Here is a 26292-nt window from a genome sequence, read left to right on the forward strand (position 1 = left end):
GGCCCTGGCAGGAAACAGATGGCATATTCAGAGAGTTGAAGTGAAGGAAGTTCACTTAGAGCCGTGGTCGGCAAACTGCGGCTCGCGAGCCACATGCGGCTCTTTGAGTGTGGCTCTTCCACAAAATGCCACGGCCTGGGTGAGTCTATTTTGAAGAAGTGGCGTTAGAAGAAGTTTAAGTTTAAAAATTTTGGCTCTCAAAAGAAATTTCAATCGTTGTACTGTTGATATTTGGCTCTGTTGACTAATGAGTTTGCCGACCACTGACTTAGAGGAACTACTTTGGGCAGGACCAGGGGCGCTGAACTAATGCTGATCAGCTGCTGTGTGCAGGCACTGTGCTGGTACTGGAACAATGAGGAACCGGCTGGGCACTGCCTTTAGGCAGTTCCTATCTTGTTTTGTAGGGATTTGGGAAAAGCTCCTGGAAGGGCTGCAGCTGGTGGCTTTTGGGGTCCTGCATGGGTACCCAGACCTTCAACACAGTCCCTACCCTCCATGCCTCCCAGTCAGGGGGAGAAGGACGCTCAAGTAAACAAGCCCTTCTTGTGTCTGTCATTGCAGATACCCACCCTGGGGTCAAAGCGAGTGCTTCCCCCCAATACCCTCCTCTCTTCTCCCTGCTCCTAACCCTCCTGAATTCTGGAGGCAGAGAAACACGAGTCTGAATCTTGGTCCTCTGGCTTACTAATTGTAAAGCCTTGGGCAAGTCATGTAACCTTTTAGGTCTCTCATCTGTATAATGGGGACAATATTGGCATCTGCTTCATAAGATTGTTGAGAGAATGCAGTTCACTCTAGAGTGATTCTGCCGTGTTCTCTACAGCCTGCTTGCTCCCTGGGGGCTTGGAGTGAGGGGTGGGAGGAGGTGGTGAAGAAGAGTGGAGGAGGGGAAGAAAGATGGGCCCTGGGGAGCAATTTGTACCTACGCCTTCACTTCCTCCATCCACCCACACCCAGATCTGCAGGTAGAAGGGAGTCAGTGCAGGCAAAGAAGGAGGGCTTTATCTCTGGATCTGTTTTTGTTCATCAGTTTATGTTGTTCATTATAATCAGATGCTCAAACTCAGAGGGAAGGTAGGGGAGGGAGGGGGCAAGGGGGACAGATCCACCAAAGGATTTGTATGCATGCATATAAGCATAACCAATGGACACAGACACCAGGGAGGTGAGGACATGAACAGGAGTGGGGTGGGGGGTGGGGGGGGCAGTAGGGGGACAAGGACACATATGTAATACCTTAATCAATAAAGAAAAAAATGATTAAAAGAACAAAAGAAGGAGGAGGAGGGCTTTAAGTGCTAGGGCTGTAGGGCGTCAGGCAGAACTCCAGAGCGGAGGCCAGAACACGGCTTTGTAACGTAGAACTGGAAAGGAAGCTGCACCTAAAAGGGCAGTGATGCCCCAGGGTCTCCGAGGAACCCTTTAGCTCCACCTTGAAGGGAGAGGTGGACACTTGGATCCCGCTGCTTCTCCAGCTTATGGAGCTGCCTGGGGCTGTCCTTGTTCTGCAAGGTTGCGAGCCTGGCTGGCCCTCAGCATCTGCGCCCTCGTAACTGGGGAACAGGCTTAAGAATTCGAGACCTTCCCAGGGGTTTCAGCAATCCCTTCGGCTCCTCTGTCTGATGCTTGAACCCCTTCTGAGCCATTCCACCTCTGCCTGCACACCCACAGTGATGGGGAGCTCACCCCCACCTGGGAAGGCCTTTCCATCCTTGGATCACTTTCTTATTGGAAAGTTCTGCCTCTAAAGCAGCCAAAATTGACTTCCTGGTGGCTTCCCACCCTGGTCCTGGCCCTTTCCTTGAGGCCCATGTGCCAAGCTGGTGGCCTAGTCTTGGTGACAGCTCCTCTGGAAGTGCAGGTGGGGTGTCTCCACAAACCTGGGCCTCCCATCCCCTCAGCCATCCCTCTGGCAGTGACAAAGAGCAGGGTGGGGACTCTGCAAGCCAGGGAGCGATTTTGCATTCTGCTTCCTTTGATGCTCTCAGGTGTGATTTCTCTAATAGCCCTCCTCTATTTTGGTGTCAGAGATGCACTTTGCATCTGGCTGATTTCCTATAGAGGTTTGTATTCATCATCTTAACTGGATAATACCCCTGTTTTATTAATATCCAAATATTTCTGTAAATATTGGTTTGGTCCCATGAGTCTGCTTCAATTAAAGCAATAGGCACTTTGTCACAGGAAAGCAATGAGGTTCTGATAGCTAATTTAATTCCCCACAGCTCAGTGTAACCTGACTTTGCTGACTGCCGCAGAGTGGTGAGCTCCTTGAAAAAGGCGAAGCAAAGGGAAGGCTGCCGGCTGCGGGGGGGGGGGGGGGGGGGGGTAGGAGGGGTTTTGTGTATTTTTCAAGAAGGGAGCCTGAGCCTGGTCCCACCTCCTCGATTCTTTGGAACTTCTAAAATTGGGAGGCTGGCTGATTTGCGAGCCAGAGGGCCCTAGGTCTCAAGTCACCTGTCCCTTCCTGATGCAGGTGGCTCCAGCATGTTCCTGGCCTACAGTGTGGTTCTGGCAGGTGGCCCCTGAGGAGGAAGTGGTGGGCCAGAAAAGAGGGGACTAGGGCCTGCAGGCTCTCCCCTTGAAGGACTGCCATAATGGGATGATGGCAGTGAGGGCTGCAAGGGAAGATAGAGATGCCTTGGGTGGGTCCTGGGTATGGGGGCCTGTCTGTCCCTGGCCATCTCTGCCTGTCGAGGTCCCCCTTCCAATCTGCTAAAGGTCCACTAGCAGGTGGGAGCTGTCATAAGGGCTTGATGTGAGTGGCCATGCAGGGCTCAGATCACAGGTCCTCACATCCCTGTGCCAGGGTAAGAAGGGAAGGGAAATGTCCTCAGGGAACTCCACCTGCCCTCGGGCCCCATGGATCCCCACAGAGCCCACAGAGCACCTGCATCAGTGGACCATGTCTTCAGGCTGAGACATGCAGCCCAGCCCTGGGCATCTGTCTCGTTCCTCTAAGACTGGCTCAAGATTTAGCGTGAACTCTTCTGGGCTCAGAATATTTACCCCACTGCATCTCAGCCTGGATAGATGCTGTGCATCTTCAGTGTGCATTTGTTCATTCTCTTCTTCATCTCATAGCTTTAAGTACCTACTGCATTCCAGGAACAATGCCAGATCCCCGAAATCCAACAAAACACTTCCCTCAAGGGACTACTGTGGAATGGATGTGACAGCCCAGTACTCATGGTTAGCTCTGCGAGCCAGCCCAAAGTTGCGACCTGGATTCCTGAGCCTCCACTGAGGCCCATGAGGTTGGCAGGCCTCCACCTGGACCCCCACATCTCATGACATTGCCACTCCGGTCCTCCACTCTTTCCCTGCTCTTGGTAACTCTCAGGAAGTGAGAAAAGCCACAAATGAGTAGCTGGACAAGTGGCCATCAATTAGAGGAAAGTCAGGGTGCCTTTTGAAAGCCTCACCTTGATGTGAGGTGTGGACAGGACAGGAAGCCAGGATCCTGGTTTGGACCAGCAAGCAGTCAAGTCTCAGGAGGCCCCAAGTGTATTCATTCCCTGGGGCTTCCGTAATAAATCACCACAAACTGGGTGGCATAAATCAACAGAAATTCATTTCTTACAGTTCTGGGGGCCAGAGCTCCAAAATCTAGGTGTTAGCCGGCCATGCTCCCACCAAGGGCTCTAGGGGAGAATTTTTCCAGGCCTCCTCCAGCTTCTGATGGTTCCAGGTGCTCCTTGGCTTGTAGCCACATCACTCCAATCTCTGTCCCTGTCTTCACATGGCCTTTTCCCTCAGGTCTCTATGTCCCAAATCTCCCTCTTCATTTCTCTTATAAGTACTTATTATTGGCTCACCCAGGTAATCCAGGATTATCTCGTCTTGAGATTCTTAAATTAATAACATCTGCAAAAACCCTTTTTCCAAATACAGTCACATTAACAGATTCTGATAGGATTTTAACATACCTTTTTTTTTGGGGGGGGGGGGGGGGTCCCATTCAACCTGCTGGCTCTGTAATGTGAACATGCAGGTGTCACACATATATGTGTGCTCTTCACTTGGACATAGCTGCATATATACCCAGGTACTGCCCATGTGCAAGTACCACATATATACAATAGATCTAATACAAGTTATTTATGTACTTGTCCTTTTAAAAAAATTTACTTACATTAAATTTTTATTACAGGTTATTAAGAGCTCAGTTATTTGTAGAAATCTGAAAACTAGATGGCTTCATTAAACTAAAGGAACAATTTCTTCAATGAAAACTCATCAGGTTGGAAAGGTGGAAATATAAACACACAGATGTTTCTACAGGAATTTAAATCCATGCTCCAAGTGTTTGAAAAATTTCAGAGTTTCAGAGGATTGCTTTAGCAACTATAAAATTCGAAAAGGCAAAGAATGAAGGCATGTGGAATTTCAAAACACTTGTTCTCTTGGAACCATAAGCATTGGTGGTGCAAGAATCTCCCCTCAAGCATCCTGACCAGATTCTATTTACATCCCTCTGATGCAGGGAGCTCACTATCCACCAAAGCAGCCTTCTCCATCTTTAGAAAGTTCTTTTTGGCTTTAGACCAAACTGCTTTCCTGAATCATCTACCTGTTGTTCCCCCCTCTGCCACGGGGGTGCCAAGAACCAGGTGTCTTCTCTCCCATATGACAGCCCTTCTTGTTTGAAGTCAGCCATCACTTCCTGCCTTGGTCTACTCTTCTCCAGGCTAATTTTTTAATTAGTTTAAATTAATGGCGGTTTCTGGGGAGCTCCAGCCCCAGTAAAAGTGACCTGAATTATTCAAAGATTTGAGTGTTTCAAATGCCTGTTTATCCTAATTAGCATTTAACGACAGTGATGCCCTCTGCCTCTAACGAGCCACATTTTAACATGTTCCATATTTTAATGGGTTTTACTTGAATGAACTGTTTAATCAAGTAAAGACACATTTCATGAATGAATAGAAGTAAATCTATAATTACACGCTTTAGTCAGGTAAGAGGAGTGACATTTCAGCACAATCCAGGGCTATATATAGCGAGCGCATTTGAATGACAAAGTAGGTTACCTCCGCTTCCATAGGAGACCTGGGAATTCGCTTTGCTCTCAAATTCATTTCAGTAACCTAATTAGAATTTTCAAAGAGTTGTAAAGTGCATGTGGTGCAGACTTGGTTCTCCCCATCTTTTCCTGGATCTCTGCCTTTCTGGATGATTCCTGAGCGGGGGCAGTGGCCTCATTGGGGAAGTTGTCTTGGGAACTACTGGCCACAGAAGCCAAGTGTCCTGGTCCCTGATACTGTCCACGGCCTTCACTGTGCATTCACTTGCTCTGTCAGAGGCTTCCGCCTGGGACATGGGGTGGGAACCTGGTAACTTGTAGTTGTAATAATACTCTGCCTCTCTCTTCTCCCTTTCTCACTCTCATGCTTTTCTCCCTCCTTTCCCTCTCTTTAGTCCCCCTTCTGACGTGGGCAGGCTCTGCTTGTGGTGCTGGGGGCAGGAGCAGAGGATCAGGTATTAAAGATGAGGCGTAACTATTAGATGGGGCAGCCGAGGGCAGGGGAGGAGTCCAGGTTGTTGAAGGAAGATGATGCCCTGGACCTGAAGAAGGTGAAGGTAGGTGATGTCAGGGACATTCAGGTAAGCTTGGAACCCAGTTGTGAGCCTGGCAGTTCTGTTGCTTTTACTTCTAAAATTTGTGGTTCTCAACTTTAGCAGCACACAGGAATCATCAGGAGAGCTCTAAAAATGCTAATGCCTCGGTCCTGTCCCAGAGATTCTACTTGGTCTAAGAATCAGCCAGGGTATCAGTGTTTTTTTGAAACAGTGATTCTAATGTGCAGCCCAGATGGCTTCAGGTGACTGCAGTCCAGCCAATATCTTGACAGCCTCATGGAAGACCCTGAGCCTGAACCACCCGGCTGAGTGGCTCCCACATTCCTAATCTGTGGAAATGTGTAAAACACATTTTTCTTGTTTTAAGCCACTAAATTTTGGGTAATTTGTTACACAGGAATTGATGACTAATACAGATTATTAATTGTCCCAAATGTATCCTCAGGTGGGCCACTTTCTGCCACCTCCACCACCATCTCCTTATCCAGCCTCCAGAATCTCTTACCTGGATGATTCTGTTGCCCCCGCCATGGCCTTCCTATTCCCCTCATGCCCCTGGTCCTTCTTTGGTCCCACAGCAGCCTGAGTCATCATTTTAAAACACATTTCTAATCATGCCATCCCCTCCCTGAAACTTTGTAACTGCTTCCTACTGTGCTTAAGCTCAAGACCAGACTCTCTCACTTGAATTATGAGACCCTTGTGGTCTTCACCACCTCCTCTTCTTTCCCGTTTCTTGCCAACAGCCTTCCCCCTGCCTGGCCCACATTCTGCTCTAGCCTAGTCCGGCTCTTCCAGTTTCCCCACTCGCTCCCTCCCACCATAGGACCTTTGTACACGCTGCTGCTCAACTGGAAAGCCTTCTCCCTGCCTACCTCCTGATCGCTCCATGACAGCTTCTCTCAGAAACATGCCCCTGAACTTGAGTGCCCTTGTCTTGGTGGCTAACCAAGGTGGTCACCTGATTAATGTCTCTCACTCCCACTAGATAGAGACCCAGGATAGTAAATGGTTTTTCTCATCGATTAGAGCCCCATTACCACCTCACATGGTGCCTAAAGCAGAAGAGATGTCAATATCATGACTGAATGATTGCATGCATGAATGAATGAATGAATGAATGAATGAATGAATGAATGAGAGAGTGAGACTGACAAGAACAAACAGGACCCCATTCTGAAATGGCCAGGCACTAGGTAGTTGTCCAGAAAGGCCTCAAGCCTAGTGGCCAGGTAGTGACTGGGCATGAGATGGAATTCCATCCCTGGGAATGAAGCAGGAGCCCAGACTGAGGGCCGGAGGTTGGAGAAGGCTCCTTGCAGGAGGCCAGGGGATTTGTGGGGGCAGAGAGTTCATTGGCCCTACCTGTGGGCAGCAGAATATTGCAGGGGGCCAGGAGCCTGGTAGGACATGCAGATATGGTCTTGAGCCCCTGAAGCAGGGATGGGGTAGGTAGAGAGAACAGACTGGCCCACAGGGAAATTATTCAAAGTGGGGCACATAATGCAGTTCTTTCATAGCTCAATCACTGGGTGATTTCCAGAGTGGGCGTGCCAAGCATCATCTGGGCAGTTGACATGTGATTAGTGCAAAGGTGCAGGCTTCAGGGCAGGGAGGGGGCCTTGAAGGTAGACTGGCACTCTGGTCTGCTCAGAGCTGGTGACAGCCTCCCTGAGGGAACTCGGTGGACCCACTTTACACTTAAAATGGGTCACATGGACTGAGTTATGCTAAGCCAGAAAATTCTAAATAATCTGTCCCTTTCCCAATTGCATTAGCATCCCATCTTTTTCTCTCATCTCCCTTTCCTCCTCCAACCTGCCCACTTCTCCACCTACATCTCACAGGATGGATGAAAACCAGCTCTGTTTGCCTGACGCCTAGTGTGTGGATGAAAGCTGTGTGCTCAGTCAGCTGGAGGCTCGAGGCCATTGTGATGGCTTTATTGAAGTGACAAGTCCCTTTCACCCCTTTTCCCATGGCCCAGTGAGCCAACTGATTGGGAAGTTGTCTGCAGACCCACAGGACCTGCTGTTCAGATAGCTGATCTGACCTGATGACATTTTTCTCCCTGCTCACCCTGAGCAGGACTCTCTCCACTGTTCTGGGCTTTCCCACAAAAGCCATTGATTCTTCCTGGCTCTTGACTTCTTTTAAGATGTTGGATTTCCCTAGAAGACTGTGTTCAACTGTTAAAATCCTTAGTTAAAATTTTTGGATTTGAATCTTTAACTCCCAATGCTGCTGGGGAGGCCTGAGGAGTCATTGGGTGTCACTCCTTATGACCTTTACACTCCTCAACTGCACCCCTGAGCCACTTGGTCACTCTCCCTGATAAACACAACCAGATTCACCTTTTTCACCCAATCCCCTAACTCCCCCCTCCTCTGGCAACCATCAGTCTCTTCTACGTATCTGTGAGTCTGTTTCTATTTTGTTTATATTGTTCTTTAGACTTCACATATAAGTGAGGTCATATAGTATTTGTCTTTCTCTGATTTATTTCACTTAGCATAATACCCTCTAGGTCCATCCATGCTATTGAAATGGTAAGATTTCGTTCTTTTTTATGGCTGAAAAATATTTTATTGTATGTATGAACCACAGCTGTTTTATCCACTTGTCTATTGATGGGCATTTGGGTTGCTTCCATAATTTGGCTATTATAAATAATGCTGCAAAGAACATAGGGTGCATATATTCTTTCAAATTAGTGTTTTGGGGTTTTTTAGATATATACCCAGAAGTGAAATCGCTGGGTCATAAGGCAGTTCCATTCTTAATTTATTTAGGAACCTCCATACTGTTTTCCACAGTAGCTTTACCAACCTCCATTTTTTTTATATCCTCATCAACACTTATTGTTATTATGATAGCCATTTTGACAGGTGTAAAGTGATATCTCATTGTGGTTTTAATTTGCATTTCTCTGATTAATAGTGACATTGAGCATCTTTTCATATGTCTATTGGCCATTCATATGTCCTCTTTGGAGAAGTCATACCAGTTCTTGAGGGGGAAAAAGTCAAGAGCTATTGCCTCTGACACACCTGTTCTTCTCTGTGGTGCCAAGTGACTTTGGCTCCTTAGGGATTTGATTCCATGGTGGAGCCCAGAGTTGTGCTCTGAAAGCAAGGGGAGTTCTTTCTTAGGTGACCTCAGCTCTGTGAACTGGCCCCAAAGCCCTTGCCTTTAAGAACTCAACCGTTCCCTGACCCCTTTCTATTATCACTGGGGGCCCAGCTCATGGCCTTCCTTGCAACACTGGCCATCCAGGTCCTCCCTCCCAGGTGATGGGGCAGCCTTCTTCTCTATCCCCTCCCATCACTGCCCATCTCATCTCTCTTCCTCCCTCCCAGGGCGGCCAGGGCCTTCTGGCAAATCAGACTCCTGGTGGCTCCCTCCCTGGGTCTAATATGCAGTGGGACCCTAGCTATACTTGAGTGTGTGTATATTTTATTTTCTTGAGAATGAAGGGTTATTCCTTTCCCAGAACACAGTTCTGCTTTTATAATGGAATTGAATAAAAAATAGGATTCTCTTTGCAGAAATGCAGTTTATAACTAACTGCCAAAAGACATTGACTCTGTTTAAACAAGACATACCTGCAGTTCCAGAAGGAAAAAAATGGTAATTTTTCAAATTTGCTAAGTAAGTCTTTGCCCAGTGAACTGAATGACCCTTCTAGCCACATGTGAGGGTGTGGATACTTTTCCTTGTGAGGAAGATCAATTACATTATTTCTTTTCCATGCTTTGGTTATTTTAAAATACCATTTATTACTGGTTTCCTCCATTTGTTTTCCCTTAAAAAGTCCATTAGATTAAATACTCAAGCTGAGCACAGACTTCTTGGTGCTGAAATTATGGACAGTGAGGACTGATTGTATCAACCAGCTGTTCTGACCTGTTCTGACTCATCAGGCCTCAGGAACCATCCACATCTGGCAGGATCCAGAAGAGCCATCCTGGGAGCATGCAGAGAGCACTAGGCTAGGAGTCACAACTCAGTTTCCTCATTTATAAAATTAGGGGCAGAGTGAGATGACCTCTAGGATGTTTTGGTTTTATTTGTTTTGAGTTCTGATCACCTATAAAATATTTTGTCTGCCATAATTACATACAGCTTTCAAGCACACACTTATACAAAGATAGATATCCAAGCCACTGACTACCTTGATGCTTTGCCTTAAGCCTGGAAGTGCTCATTCCAGCTTTTAGGCAGTGTAAAGAGCCTTAGGGTTTACAAAGCCATTCCACATACTCAGTATTTTTACTAGGCACTGAAACAACCCTGTGAGCTACATGCTGTATTGCCCCCATTTTAGAGGTGAACAGACTTGAGAGCAGAAGTAGTTCCCTAAATTTGGGTGGCATGCAAGTGGAGAGCCGGGGCCTGTCTGTGCAAGCCCAGCAGTGTGTGCATCAAGCTGCACTGCCTTCCAACAAGGGCGTGTTTGCACATTTTCTGTTTCATTGTTGTTGCACAACACCCTCATGACACACAAAACAAATCATGCCCCATCCCCTGCATCCAGCAAGAAATTGAGGCAGAAGTAAACTGTAATAGCAAAGTCAACATTTTTTTTCATACAACTAGTTCCCACTCTCCTATCAAAATGGAAGTAAAAACGAAGGATGGACAATCTTCACCCTGTGTCAGTTTCACTCTCAGTACATTTGTGTAATATTTATTTTAAAGAAATAAAATACAGCAGTTCCTATTGCATCCCTTTGTTCCCCTTCTGTAATGTTGGCTTCCCAGTGACCATCTTGCGATATTCAGGGCCAAGTTATTCAAAACATTTTTATATGTACATTGGAATAATCACCATTTAAAAAATATATTTTTATTGATTTGAGAGAGAGAGAAAGGGAGAGAAAGAGAGGGATAGAAACAGCAATGATGAGAGAGAATCATTGGTCAGCTGCCTCCTGCAGGCCCCCTACTGGGGATCGAGCCACAACCCCAGGCAAGTGCCCTGACTCGGTCCAACAAGTGACCTCTTAGTTCATGGATGGATGCTCAACCACTGAGCCATACCGGCTGGGCTACCAATTTTTGAAACAAGAAGTGCTTTTGTATTGTGGTAAAATATACATAACATAAAATTTACCATTTTAATCACTTTTAAGTGTGCAGTGCAATGGTGTTTAGTACATTCACATTGCTGTACAACCAGCACCACCAGCCATTTCTAGAACTCTTTTATCTTCCCAAACAGAAACTATAGCCATTAAACAGTAACTCCCCAATCCTTCCTCCCCCAATCCCAAACAGCCGCTGTTCTACTTTCTGTCTCTATGAATTTGACTCTTCTAGGTACCTCATATAAGTGGAATAATATTTGTCTTTTTGTGCCTGGTTTATTTCATGTAGCATAAAGCCTTTAAGGTTCATCTATGTTTAGCATGTGTCAGAATGCCATTCCTTTTTCAGGCTAAATAACATTCCATTATATGTATATACTACAATTTATTTATCAATTCATCCATTGATGGACTTTTGGGTTGCTTCCACCTTTTGGGTATTGTGAATAGTGCTACTGTGAATGTGGGAGGACGAATATCTCTTTGAGTCCCTGCTTTTATTTATTTTGGGTCTAAACCCAGAAGTGGAATTGCTGGATCATATTGAAATTCTAGGTTTAATTTCTGAGGAACCACCATACTGTTTCTACAGCAGCTGCACCATTTTCCATTCCCACCAACAGTGCCCAAGGGTTTCCATTTCTCTACATCCACACCAACATTTTCTGATTTTTAATAATAACCACCCTAATGGAAATGAACAAGAAGTGCTTTTAAGGATCATCTTCTCAAATAGGAAGAAACTGAAGACGTGAGGGAGAAGGTCACATAGAGAGGCCAAGATCACAAGCAAGTCAGTGACAGAGTAGGACTAACCCTGGGTTCCACATCCTTCACCCAGTTCTTGCTACTAAAACATACAATCCAGTTTCCATTGCTTTATGCACACCCATGGCCATGGGCCAGATACAGACTGCAGATTTCTTTGGTTTGGTCCTAACTTTTTAAAATTCAAAATAGTATCAATATTTTAAAATATGGGGATCTTATATTTAAAAAATCTAGATTTCTGATTCTGGTAATTCTGGACTAACATTCTGGCATGGCATGATGGGAGCTGCCACCTTAGACATGTGGTTGCCAGTTTGCTGCAGTCCCTACCACTCTGTAATTTCTTTCCCTGTTGGTCCTGGTGAACACTGGAGTTGGCAGCCCTCTGCCTTTCAAGCGCATCGATGTTAGTCATTCTGTGTGTCAGCAGACATGTAGTTATGTTTAACACTGCAGGCTGGTTCCATACCCCCTACTCTTTTCTCCATTCTGCATTGTCCATTTGAATGTCTTGGCTATTTCTTCACCCTATAAGTTAAGTAAGATTACAAATAATTAATACAAAATATAAATACTGTTGGGATGTACTTGAACAGTCTGGTTTGGAGTCTGACACTGGAGAAACACCAGCATTAAGTCCAGAGACTTGGATACTCCTCTTGATTTTTCCAGAAAATTCCTGGGAAACTTGAATGAGCCCCTTCCCTGTCTGGCCTCCTCGTGCCTGTGTGCCAGGCCCCACAGGGTGCTCTAGTTTATAATGAAGATAAAAACCACTCCTTTCCGATGTTAGTGGAGAAAATCACCTCACTCACTGGACGACCTCTCTGAACCAGCCCTTTCTGTGGCCACCAGCACACCCACCCTCTACTTTTTCTCTCTGACAGGTGAGGAATGACCTGACCGGGGTTCTATATGGTGAGGACATCGAGATTTCAGACACTGAGAGCTTCTCCAATGACCCCTGCACCAGTGTCAAGAAGCTTAAGGTAGGTACAGTGGCCACAGCCTGAAGGACAGAACCAATGCCACGCTCCTGGGGTTCCCAAATCCCCTGACTGTGAAGGATCTTGGAGTTCGGGCTGTTTCATTTCATCCTTGGCACCTCAGACATGGGGAGAAGCTCCCAGGAGCTGGCTTACCTTGGCTTTCCCCTTGCTGTGTCCAGCACTGGCCAGAGGTCTCAGCACCAGCTGCATGGCCATGTAGAGCTTACTCAGTGATTGTATGTCTGTCAACCCAGCCTCAGAGGTAAGCAGGGCACAAGTTAGCATCATCTCCATTGTGAAGCATCTCAGAGAGAGGAACTCTCTTGCCCAAAATCACAGCAAGGAAGTATACTGGGGGGACAGAAAGCCTAGGTCCCTGACCCCCTTCCATGACACTCACTCTAGGAACAAAAAGGGTCAACTAGAAGTTTGCCCAGTTGTAAGTGGTCTCTGCGTGTCATCTGTCCATTCATCCTACAAACTCTCAAATACCTTCTTTGCGTTAGATCCCCTCCTGGGCTTAGGTTTACCATCAGGCCTGCCCTTGTCCTCAGGTGGCTTGCACCTGTTGAAGAAAGCAGGTACCTCTCAGGGGAATCAGGAACACAGGGACCTGGGAACAAGGGAGGAAGGGACTGGCCCTACACAGGGAGAGGGTTCCAACAAGGCTCCAGAGAAGGGACAGCATTTGAGCTGGCCATGGACAATGAGCAGGAGAGGGGCCTACAAGAACCCAGCAGGGAAGGAGGCTGAAGACAGAGGGCCAGACAGCTGTGCTAACTTTACACTTGGAATCAATATGAATTCCAGGAGGCTGGCATATCAGGTGGGACAGGAAATTTGCCGAGGCATGAGCCTTGAATGCCTAGCTAAGAACTTTGGTCTTTTATCCTGAGAGCAGTGGGAGGGGATTTAAAGCAGATACAGGGATTTAAAGCAGATACAGACATGGTTGAAGCTGTCACTTTCCTCTTTCACTCTCTTCCAGTCCCTCATGCCCACATTGAAAGTCATTGTCATGGAGACCCAGACATGACATATCCCCTCTCTCTCGGGCGGGTCCCAGGTTACAGTAGTTAGAGCAGGTGGCAGTTTAGAGCACTCGTCTTTCAAAGCTCTCAGTTCACAGATGGCATACAGAAGCGGAGAGGTGAGGGGTAAAGGAAGCAGAGCACCATTTCTTTGTCCCTGTCTGGAGCAAACACTGCATCTACACGTGACATTTCAGCCCTGGGAGCCTCTGCAGATGAGGAAACAGTAGCTAGGGAGGGCCTGCTGGCAGCACAGATGGTGGGGGCTGGATCTGCCCAAGCTCTTCCCCAGAAGGCTGTGTGGTCTGAGGGTTAAGTCTGGCTGTGTGAAGCCTGGAGGAACCAGAGGGGTGGAGGGCCCACTCTGCAGGGAGTGAGCCCCTGGAGTGGGGGAGGAGGGGAGGGAAGGGCCTGGTACTGAACTGACATTCTCCTGCCACACACAGTGCCTCCCCAGGGTGGACACTTGAAATAGCTCCTTGTACCTTAGAGGCCCTGCAGAGTTCTGCAGGCTTTAAAGTTTAAAGAGCCTTTGTGCATAGAGCAGAAGCACTAGTTAAAAGTCTACAGGAAATTGGAATGGAACTGGGTGCTTTGCTCATCAACCAACTAACTACAACAGAAGCAAGACTGATGTTAACAATGATGAAAATAGCAGCCGACCTTTCAAATGCACTAACCAAAGGCCAAGTCCCCATGCACAGCCCTACACTTTCACTTACTCATTTTTTTCTCCCTGGAGCCTTGGACAAAGGGAATTTTGTATCTCCATTTCACAAATGGGGAAATTGAGGCTTAAAGAGGTTAAGGAACCCAACCCAAGTCACCCAGCTGGAAAGAGGGAGGTTGGAATTCAAACTTGGATCTGGGCACCACCAGGGCCCAGCTTTCTCCTCCACCCCACACAGCTGCGGTTCTGAGAAAGGATTCCAATGTCACATAAGCCTGGCAGGGCAGAGCCAAGGACAGCATGCTCAGTCTGTGGGCAAAGGGTTTCTGCTGCGTGAAGCACTCTTCCCCTAGAACCTGCATGGCTCCTTCTCATGCCTTCTTCCCTTCTTTGCTGAGTAGTCAGTCCCCTTTTCCCAGACTTTTCCCTTCTCCAATTATTTCAGTTAAAATTTAAATCTTTGCCCCTCTCACTCCTTTTCCCCCTATTTGCTAATTTCTTTCTTCATTGCACTGATGGGCACCTGTATATTTTCTGGGGCTGCTTTAACAAAGTACCGCTAACTGGGTGGTTTAAAACAACAGAAATTTATTCTTTCACATTCTGAAGGCTAGAAGTCTGAGGTCAAGGCCATGCTGTCTAGAAGGCTCTGGGGTTTTTCTATCCCTTTCTCTGAGCTTCTGGTGTTGCCAGCGACCTTTGATGTTCCTTGGCTTGCAATCTCTGCCTCAAATGGCATTATCCCCCTTCCTCTTCACATCATCTGTATATTAGGACACTAGTCATGTTGGCTCTCAATCCAACATGACCTCATCTTAGCTAATTACTCCTGCAATGACACTGTTTTGAAATGAGGTCACATTCTGAGGTTTGGGGGGTTAAGATTTCAACATTTGCGGGGGGGACACAATTCAACCATTAACAACATCTGACCTACTATTCATTTTACCTAGTTGTTTTGTCATCTGTCTCCTCCCACTAGGATGAAAGCTCTGAGAGATAGCTGTTTCCGTCTGTCATGGTCACTATTTTATTCCCCCATCACCTAGAACCAAATCTAACTTGCTCAATAAATTTGTTGAGTGTATAAAAGTGAAATATCAAGTCTGGGCAGACAAAGTCAACAAAACACAAGAGTAAAATACTCAAGAACAAAGAAATGTAACTTCTGGAAAACTCTGAGAAAAAGCAAACCTCTGGTTCACTATGGGATGAGATAGAGAAGGAAGTACAGAGGACAGGGAAGAATTAAAATCTGCATTCGAGGTAGTAAAGAGCAGAGTTAATGCCAAGGAAAATAAAAATCAATAATATGGAGGACAAACTTGAGATTCAAAGGAAATGGTCAAAGAAATCAATCTAATGAGAGGGAAGATAATAGTTATGGATGCTGGAGAAGGGAGATCCTAAGGGAAAATCAAACAGAATCAAAATTTTAAAAAACAACAACAAGCACACTTAGCACCCAACTCTTGATTTCTAATACTATTTTCAAGGAAAAGGAACCAGGGTTCCCTGGGGAAATAGCTGATTCTAGGATTGAGACAGGAACTAGATCCTGGAATGTCTTGCAGTGCCAGAAAACAAGGAATGCTCAAAACACCTTCACACACAGATGGGCTGGGTCAGAGCGGTAGAGCAGCCAACTGAAAGAGTTCCTCGTGGCCACAGCTGGAACTTTAGAGCAATAAAATAAAAGTGTTGGATTACAACTCAAAGTATAAAATAAATATCCATGAGTTCATATTGATATGAATGATTGAATAAGTAAGTGGGAGAGAATAGACAAATCTCCTATGCTGAAGAATTCCAAATAATTTATATAGATAGTCACACTCAAGGAGGTGGAGCAGAACTACCCACTTATTAAGAGACTTCCTTCCAAAGAGTACAGTATGAAGGGCATGGGGAGTGGGGAGAATAACTCTACAGTAGGAAACCTGACAAACACTACCTCAGACAGGTGATCAAGGTCAGCATCAGCCGTGATAAGTCCGATTGATAGAATGTACCTTTAAATGATGTGATGAAAGGGCATTTTACCTCTATGATCTTCCTCCCCCAAATCCATAACCTCAGTTTAACCATGAGAAAAACATCAGGCAAATTCTGTTTGAAAGCCGTTCTACAAAATATCCAACCAATACTCCTCAACACCGTCTTGGTCTTTAAAAATAAGGAATGTCACCCTAGGCGGTTTGGCTCTATGGATAGAGCATCTGCCCATGGACTGAAGGGTTCAGGGTTCAATTCCAGTCCAGGGCACTTACCTCGGTTGCAGGCTCAATCCCCAGCCCTGGTCGGGCCCCGTGCAGGAGGCAACCAATCGATGTGTCTCTCTCACATCAATGTTTCTGTCTCTCCCCCTCCCTTCCACTCTCTCTAAAAATCAATGGAAAAATATCCTCAGGTGAGGATTAAAAAAAAAAAAAAAAAAAAAGGAATGTCTAAGTTTAAAGGAGTCTATGGAGACCTGACAACTAAATGTTGTGTCCTGGGTGAAATTCAGAAGTAGAAAAGGACATTAAGCTGAAACCGGTTTGGCTCAGTGGATAGAGCGCCGGCCTGTGGACTCAAGGGTCCCAGGTTCGATTCCAGTCAAGGGCATGTACCTTGGTTGCGGGCACATCCCCAGTAGGGGGTGTGCAAGAGGCAGCTGATCGATGTTTCTCTCTCATCGATGTTTCTAGCTCTCTATCCCTCTCTCTTCCTCTCTGTAAAAAAAAAAAAAAAAAAAAAAAAAAAAATCAATAAAATATATTTAAAAAAGAAAAGGACATTAGGAAAAAGAACTAAGGCGGTCTGAATACAGTATGGACTTTAGCTAATAATAATGAGTCAGTCCTGACTCATTAATTGTAACAAATGTACCATACTAACACAAGATGTTAAAAATAGGGGAAACTGTAAGAGACATATGGGAATTTTCTATACTATCTTTGTGGTTTTTCTGTAAATCTGAAACTATTCTCAAATAAGAAATTTTTCTTTTTTTAAATTGGAGACAAACTTAAATGGACTCAAGAGAGAACTACTAGATTGGAGCCGACAAAAATTGCCAATCTTCAACCATGATGGAACTATAAAATCAACAGTTTCATAAGGAATGTGCCGGCTACATGTGCAGACTAGCTGGCCTTTCCACATTCTAACAGAATCGGTGAAAAGAGAGTCATATATAGACACATTTTGGCAAAAGTTTTGAAACACAAACATAAAAAGTTTTGAAATGTACAAGTATCTAGGCCAGAAAAAAGCATATTTTCCACAAAGGTGCAAAATCCAGGCCACCTTGACTCCTCTGCGGTGTTCAGTCCCAGAAACAATGGACCACGGGGAGACGTTCTCCGATGTGTGAGGTTCGCGTGGTGCACGTGCCAGGTGCCCTTCTAGAAGTTAGTCCTTGCAGTCAATGTCATCCTTCTAGAACCAGGGCAAACTTCATAGTTGAGGTCATGACAGACATGTTCTGAGGACCACCAGAACCTGTGGAAAGAGCTAAGTTTAAATACTTGTTATAAAAGATGCAAAAATTCATTTTGAAAGCAAATATACATATACATATAATGCAAAAATAGATACTATAATAATAGTTATTGAATATAAAAATCTAAATTCATTTAACAGAGCCAAAGAATTAGATGAGTTAAAAAAAAATGGATGCTAAACTCCTGGTCTTACATAGGAGAGGGACTCCAAAGAGACCATTTCACTCACGTTTCATAATTAGAGAAATATAAGCTAAAGAAGGCTTAGAGTAACTTAATGGTAAATACACTATAATGCAAACAGAAGCTTCTGAAACATGGAAGATAAAAGCAAAGAAAATCTAGCCCATGTATTGAAAAACAGAAAGCAGATGTGAAAATTACAAAACAAAAAATATAATTGCTGATCAAATATAATCATCCTGACCATAACTTCGAATTGGTCAAACTCCCTATTAAAAGGCAAAGACTTCCCGATTGTGCTTTGAAGAGGTAATTGTAGCTATATACAACAGAGTGACAGAGAAAGGTCAAAGGTAAAAGGTTGAACAAAGGTACAGTATACCAAGCAAACCAAAATGAAACAAGAATCCCAGTGTTCATATTAGTGCAAAGCAAATACAAGGTTCAGGTGTTAAGGAGAGTCATTTTCTATAAATAAGGGTACAATTCACCAAGAGAATAATACACTCATGGACCATTATTGCTCTAAATTGCATCTCACTGAAATATATAAAGAAAAGCCTCTTAAAAATACAAAGGGGAATTGATAGAAACACGTAAGTATTGGGAGCCATAACATCTCTCTCGCTCTCTCTCTCTCTCTCTCTTTCTGTGTGTGTGTGTGTGTGTGTGTGTGTGTGTGTGTGTGTGTGTCTTGGGTAGATCACCCAAGCAAAAATAAGCATAGAGGAACTGAATAATGAAATTAATCAGGCTGATTTAGCAGCTATGAATCTAAAGAAAGTCAGGAAATAAAACCATCTCTGTGTGATGAAGACCCCAGGTGGTTAAGCTCATTCTGGGCTTGTTCCAAACAGCGGCCTTTAATATTAACTGTTGCCAGACCTGAGTGGAAGGCCATCCCAGGCTGCCCCTGGTTATTTCCATGGTGTGGCCTTGGGCCTTGTGGGGGAGGGCGCCAGGCTTCTGTTCACTTCAGTTGCTTTATTCGCCTTCCCCAGAGCAGCCCCAACCCTGCTCATTCAGGATTTATATTACAGGAAAATCTCCTTATTTTATAAATTAGCTGATTAGCAGCTTTAATTCCATCTGCAATGTTAATTCCCCCTTGCCATGTCACATGGCATATTCACAGGTCCTGGGAATTAGGACATGCATATCTTTGGGGGGCCGTTATTCTGCCTGTCACTGGATAACCACAAAGATAGGCCTTGAGGTAGACTGTTCCCCGCTTTGCTCCATGGGAGAGTGCTAGTGGGAATTCTATCCCCACCCCAGAGGCCAAGAACCTGGCCTGTCTATCTGAAAATGCAGTTCGTACAAGAACCCTGAGGGGACACAAAGCTAGAACAAATATTGTGCATCTTCCCAGCAGGCAAGTTTTGCTCAGAGATGTGGGAAGGAAAAGCATTATTTTTATCTTAAGATAAACATAGATACATTATTAGAATGCTAAGTATACATGAATTTTTAAAATAAAGTAATAAACTTTAAAGAAATCCATGCTTTGCCAGTGGGCTGTCCTGGGCTATTCCCTCTTCACTCCCTTTCTTAAGTATATGTCCCCTGCTTCTCTGTCTTTAGGGACATTTCTGGTGAGGAAAAAACGGTCTAAGAAAGACTAATTTTAGCTAAATAAAAGAGAGTGCTCATTCTGATGTGGAATCAGTCTGTCAGAGCCAGGAACGACTTTGGAAAACATCTAGGCTGACTCTCTCAGGCTTACCCCACGTCATAGCTAGACAGACCCCTATCTCAGTGTCCACGGCTCCTGGTCAGGCCACTCCCCCAGCCTGCTTCATGAACAGCCTATAATAGCTCAGCTGCCCTGGGGCTCATAGCATCTCAGCCCTTTCTACAACATCCAACACGGTTTGATTGGATTTTTCAACAGCCCGTTGGGATAGTTAGAGTGGGTCTGTGCTGGGCCCTTGAGAACCAGGAAGCTATTGAACGAGGATGGAGACAGAAGCACAGGTGGCAGAAGATGCTAGATAACCCAGAGATCAATGTCAGGTCAATCTTGACCTTCTAGCAGGACCCACACTCCTGCCACAGGGAAGACAGAGCAGGGTGGCCTCTACTTTTCTGCTCTTTAAATGCACAACAGCTATTGTGATGTCTCAGGATTGCATTTGCCACTCAGGTCCTTTTACTTCACAGTTGCAGGACTTATCTCCATGACTTGTTGCTGCAGACTGGATGCTGAGCTCCTGCAGCTCAGGCCTGGTGGGGTTGGCCTTCTCAGCCTGGGAGGCACTGCATAGGAGGGAGTGGTCAAGCATCAGGCTCTGGAGCCAGACACACCTGGGGTCGAGGCCTGCACAACCACTTCCTACCTGTGTATCTTAGTCTAGAAAGGGAGCCTGAGATTCTTGTGAAAATGACTTACTAAGAGTGTGCTCAGAGAAGGGGAGAGAAGCAGGATGAGGCTAGAAGGGAGCTAGCCAGAATGCTGTCTTGGTGGAGACCCAGTTAGCCTGGCCCCACAGGGTCTCTGGAGCATAGCTTTTACTACAGAACTGGGCTCACCTTTCAGCTAAGGGGCTGGAGTTTCATATGTGTGTGTCAGTCACTCACTGTGGAGTGTGAGGCTTGGCATAGCCTTCTGAAGCCAGGAAGCTCCTCCCCTTGGCTGAGAAGGGAGTGAGCTCTTAGCAGCCCACCCTCACTACAGAGCTGGGAGGGGTGTGCCAGTCCTGGGGAGGGAATTCAGCAGGACCAATGGCATCTGCCACACCTGGGAAAATCTCAATTTGGGGAGCCTCAGTTTGCTGGTGAAACTTTCCAGAGTGGGCATAATAATAGCACCTACCTCCTAGACTGAGACTGATGTACTGCTGAGCACAAGTGCTAGAAGGAGCTCAGGAATTGTCATTTATTTTGACTTTGCTAGACCCCTGCAAACGGGTGTTTTTTAATTGGGTCATCCTTCTTAAGTGTCACTTTTGTGTGTATATGTGTGATTTTAGCTCCCTTTAAGGGTCTCAGAGACAAAGGGGTTCTAGAAAACAATGAGACTGGCCTAGGACAAAGGAAAGGAAATCTACCCAGAGTTTTGGCCTCCCACCTCTCCTCCACCCCTCCAAGCCATAGCCATTCCCTTCCATTTCTGCCCCTTCCCTATGGGCATGGCTTCTTGAGGGCTTGAACATATGTCTCCATTATGGTCTGCAACCTTAGTTCTAGCCATTTGAGAAGAAGTTGTCATTTGTCCAATCTCAGGTCATCTACTTATACTCAGGTGGCACCTTGCAGAGCCAAGGGTCCATGGAAAGGCTGGGACCTCTGCCATGTTCTAGGTTTTCTGTAACATCACAGCTCATCTCTGTCTCATCCTCAGGGACGTTTGACTCTCCTCCCCTATGTCCTGCTCCCCCAAACTCCTTAAACTGTCCCCAAGCTCTTTCCACTACTGAAGAGAGTATGCTCATACCCAGGAGAGTGTGCTCATACCTCTTTCCACTCTCTGGACTTTCAGGAAAAGAAGCTAGTTATGCAGCATTTAAAAGCATGATTCTGGAACTTTTGTGAGAGCATACTATGAATATTAAAACCCTATAAGATCCCCCAAATCCAAAACCTTTCCCCAAATCCTGAGTCTTACTCTCTTGAAGCCTCAATTTCCCCATCTCTGAAGGAAAGATAATGCTACCTACCTTGCAGGTGGCTGTAGGATTCATGATATGAATTGCTGCACCAGAAAGACAAACCAGGTATATCATGCCTTTCATACCCACAGGACCACTCCTCATGCACCTACCCTACTTTGAGAAGGACCTCATCCTCTTCATACTGCTCTCCAGGCCCCCAGTAAGGATCCCAGCCCAGTCGCATCTCCCTTTGTCCTCTCCTCGACCCCAGATCCCAGGTTCCAGCTGCACTGGGTGCTGGCTTGTTCTCTTTCCTCCCAGTCTTTGGAGCATCTTACCCTCTCTTACTCTCTGTCTAGAGTCAGAATGTGTGTGAATATCTCCCTGTATGAACCATAGACCGGCTCTGGGTGGGATCTTTTCTCAGGGTACTCCGATGGTCAGGGAGCACCAAGGTAAGACCATTGGTTTCGGGGTGCTGTGCAGTCTTGGTGGAAGTCTTTTGCCTCTCTGGGAAGAGGTTAACTAGATCACTGATCCCCTGGGCCCCATCTAGTCCTAAGAGTCTAGGAGCACAGACCAAGCAATCCATCCAACTTGGTTGTCAAGGCAACAGAGATACTAAATGGTCCACAAATGGCAGAGCTGGTTATTTAACTGACAGCAAGTCATCAGGTGGTCAGCTATGAAGATGTGGGTCCCTTGGTCCATTCAAGAAATTGACATGGTGAACCCAATCAGTGCCTAGTCCCTAGGCTAACAGGATAGAAGTGCAATGATGATACCAGCTGCTGAATAACTAGTATGGGCCAGGCTTTGTGCTTGATGCTTTGTACAGCATTTATTCACTTCATCATGCATCCAATACCTATGTATTGATATATATGCTATGACCTGTGCTGGGAGTTAGGAACCCAGAGATGAATCAAGTTACCCTCAGTCCGGTGGGAAAGACGGACAAGTAAGTTGTCTTGTACCATGATAGAGTGCTCTGGGCCCATGGAGGAATAAATGGCCACCAAGACTGATGGGACAGAGATGGCCTCTCCGAGTAGGGGTGCCTGAGCTAAGGCATGAAGGGTGAGTAGCCACTGTCCAGGCCGAATGAGTGGGGTTGGAGGGAAAGACTTTCTAGATGGATGAGCTTACAGAAAGGAAGGGGGTATAGAGTGGGAAAATGAATGAATGAACGAACGAACTGATAGCAGACCTGCAGGTAGTTCATTCTTGCTGCTGTGGAGTAGTGAGAAGTGAGGACTAGTGAGAAATTAGATTGAGAAGTGTGCAGGAGTCAGTTGGTAAAGAATCTTAAGTGCTCTACTGAAGAGCTCAGAGATTGCCCTGTAAAGCTCAGGGAGCCGTGAAAAGATTTTACAAGATTACATTTGAATCTTGGAATGATCCCTTCATTGATTCTGTGGATACTGCGGTGGGTGGGACAGGACTAAAGGCAGGGACCCGGGTGGGAGGCTGCTGTGGTTCAACAAATAGGGAATGATGGTGGCTAAACCCAGGGCTTTGGGGCTGGAGGACAGGGATAATTTGGGAGCTATGAGCAGACAGAACCAACAGGCCCTGGTTATGGCTTGGATGAAGAAAGAGGAGTGGATCTAAGATGACTGCCAAGTTTCCCAGCTGGGGGGTGGGCGGTTGGCAACACCAGTCTCAGAGCTGGACAGCACAGGAGGAGGAAGGGGCTTGTTGGGAAAGATGATGGTCCATTTGGGGACATAGTGAGCTTGAAGTGCCTGGGAGAACCCGAGGAGGTATCCAGTGGGCAGCTGGAAAACAGTATCTGGGTTGGACTGAGAGATTTTGGAATTCACAGCACACAGTGTGGGGGTCATGAATGAGGTTGCCCAGGGAAAGTGATGAGGGCAGAACTGAGGGAAACACCAGCATTTAGGGATGGACAGAAAGATGGGGAACTGATTCTGAGTGGGAGTAACGAGGAGGTAGGAGGGAACCGGGAGAGAACATCATGGAAGCCAATAGGTGGGTTTCATATCATGAATCCTACAGCCACCTGCAAGGTAGGTAGCATTATCTTTCCTTCAGAGATGGGGAAATTGAGGCTTCAAGAGAGTAAGACTTAGGATCTTGCAGCTGGTCAGTGGTGGAGCTGGGATCTGAACCAAGGTCTCTCTAATTGCAAAATCCAATAAGCTGTTTCTATATCATGTTTAGCAACACAGGGCTTGGCACAAGTAGATGTTCCATAAATGTTTGCTGGATGGATACTGTTAGCAACAAGAAATGCTAAAAGATTTCCACAACAAGCCGAAAGACCCTGGAGTGTGCCTGGGAGCATGTCCACAGAACGGAAGCGGCTTAGAACTTTTTATAGCATCGCAGACATGGTGATGACAAAGGCTGGCCTTCCTTCAACTGCTCTGTTAATGATCTTTTAAAGTCCTTTCAGAGCAAGTGGGTTTTTTTCTTCTTTCCATTCTTGCTTGCAAACGAAGGATGATTTTAGAATCCAAGCCTTTTTTATTTTGCTAAAGTACATGATGAGTAAAATGGTCTCCCAGTCAGCACTTTCCAATTTTGAAAGATGCTAAAAACTGATATTTAAAAGCATGCGTCTCTTCTTTATGCTTCAAAGGGTCTTGAGGCCTGTTGGAGAGTACAGGATGCACAGTGGGAAGGTAGCACCACCTGCAAGGCTGGGCCTCACTGCAGAAGGCAGGAAGTGACGGGGCAGGGGACGGGCATGCAGGCCAGGACCCAGCTGGTCTGGTGACTGCACAGCATGGCCTCCTTCAGCCTGTTCTCTGTGGTGTAGGGCCCAGCCTGGGTCCTCACTCCCTGGAAAACTACCAAGAGCCCCTTACCCTGACCTGAGAGGGGGCATTAGAGAGTAAATGTTTGTTGAGTTAATAAATGAGTCACAGAAGCTATTGTACAACTTATACCTATTAACCACATTGAAATAATGAGATAATAAATAACCATTTATAGAGCATTCAAATATAGATTTTCCTTTGAAATGAAGATGGGCCAGGGGAAGGTTATAAAACTAATACTAGATAGTATTTATTGGACAGTTACTATGTGTCAGGAGCCGAGTTAAGCACTTCATAAGGATTGTCTCATTTAGTGCCCCCAGCAACCCTGTAAAGTAGGTATCACCATTATCCACAATTTGCAGATCAGGAAATTGAAGCTACAATGGAAAAAAGGTGCCACCTGAGGCCACCCTTAAAGCCTGTTGGTAGAGCTGATATTTGAACAAAGCTCAGAACTCAGACTCTGAAACTTGATTGGGAAGCTTTGTGGATTCCAGGAAGGTAGAAAAGTCTAGAATAAAGGGTGGGAAAGAGGGGGGGGGCGGCTCAGCTGGGTCTCATATCTCATTTGTGCAGACACCATCCTGGGGACCAAGGAAGCTCCCTTCCCTCCTCTGGCCTCAGTTTCCCTGCATGTTCAGTGCAGAAGATTAGACAGTTTCTGCACCCTGCAGAGTTTGGAGGAGAGCAGAGGAGAGGCCAAGGCCCCTTAGAGCTGTCAGCTTTAGCCTCCAGCCTGTGCAGACTTATCCTGCTGCTTGCCCATGAGACCAGGGAGGGCTGACAGCAGGAACCAAGGGAAAGTTGGCTCCAAAGAGGGCCAGAGAATCTGAGGTTTCCCTGCCTGCCCTGCTCAGGCAGAGCTCTTGGCTTGGAGCCTAGGGTGCACGAACATTCTCTGCCCACAGCTTCAAGCACTCTAGGGTGTGCCATCATCCACTCACCTTACGTACCTGTCCTTCTGTCCACAGGGCAATGATGTGAGGATCATCCTGGGCCAGTTTGACCAGCATATGGCAGCAAAAGTGTTCTGTTGTGTAAGTAAAACTTTGAGCATGTCTTTGTGTCTTTGGGAAATTTCACCAAGTTTTTTCTCAGACTCATTCTCACTGCCTGGTCGGTGAGTGAGGTCCTAGGATTGGAGTCTGGAAGCAAAAGTTATACTCTCACTGTTCTTTCTTCTTCTTATGGAGCTAAAACCCCAGGGCTCAAAACAATGCCATCATAGGAGGAACCAGTGACCGTCATTTACCAAATCCACTGCCTAACCTGTTGTGTAAGCCCTGTCTGCTGATCCTAAGTCCCCTTGACTCAGCCATGCTCAGTACAGGCCTATAGTGTGCACTGTGCAGAGGAAGATACCACTTACAGGGCAAGGCTGAGCTGCCTCAGACCCCTCCCTGCCCTGTAAGCAGGGCTCAGAGTCTTAGCTTGAGAGTTAACTGTCAACTATTCATTATCAACCCCTGAATCCTTTATAGTTGTCTGGTGTGTGATAGGTGACAGAGTACTTTTTTATACCTTATCTCATTGAATCTGTCCAATAACCACATGAAGCAACTATCATTAGCTCAGTTTACAGATGAGGAAATAGAGGCCCAGAGAGCAACAGGTGCTTTTCAAAAGCCCTCTGCCAGTTCATGGCAGAGCTGAGGTTCATTTCTATTCACTTGATTCCCCATTGAATCCTCTTTTTTCCATATGAGGTTCTAACCTAAGTGTATATAGGAGTTCTAACACAGGAACTAAGTCTTTCCTTTTTAATGCCATGGCTCCCCCTTGTCTGCCCTGAGTCAGGAGAAAGGTCAGCAGAATGAGAACCCAGTTATGTGAGTCGTCATCAACCCAATAAGCTCTTCCTCTTAGACTGAGGTTAATTTGGGTCTAGTCTCTAGTGTTGGGCCACAGGCCTCTATTCCCTTGAACTTTTGTCAGTAACTTGGATGAAATTATAAAAAGCAGCATGTAGGAATTTTATAAGTTGTGATATATGTAGGATGACAGAGTTGGGGTGCAAAGAACCTTAACCGGCTGGAACATTTGATTAAATCCACGAAGATTAAATTTAATAGTCCTAACAATAGGTTATATTAGAACAA

General features: G+C 45.9%; 1 protein-coding gene across 1 annotated transcript in view; it reads left to right on the forward strand.

Annotated features, from left to right (window-relative positions):
- GABBR2 (gamma-aminobutyric acid type B receptor subunit 2) overlaps nucleotides 1–26292 on the forward strand; it is a 315641-nt gene that overhangs the window by 143392 nt on the left and 145957 nt on the right. Inside the window, exons 4-5 of the mRNA XM_079789934.1 lie at nucleotides 12335–12436; nucleotides 25165–25230. Coding sequence (XP_079646060.1) covers nucleotides 12335–12436; nucleotides 25165–25230 — 168 coding nt within the window. The remainder of the gene's footprint in view (nucleotides 1–12334; nucleotides 12437–25164; nucleotides 25231–26292) is intronic.

The sequence above is a fragment of the Cnephaeus nilssonii genome (genome assembly GCF_951640355.1).
Source record: "Cnephaeus nilssonii genome assembly, chromosome: 14".
Taxonomy (NCBI): domain Eukaryota; kingdom Metazoa; phylum Chordata; class Mammalia; order Chiroptera; family Vespertilionidae; genus Cnephaeus; species Cnephaeus nilssonii.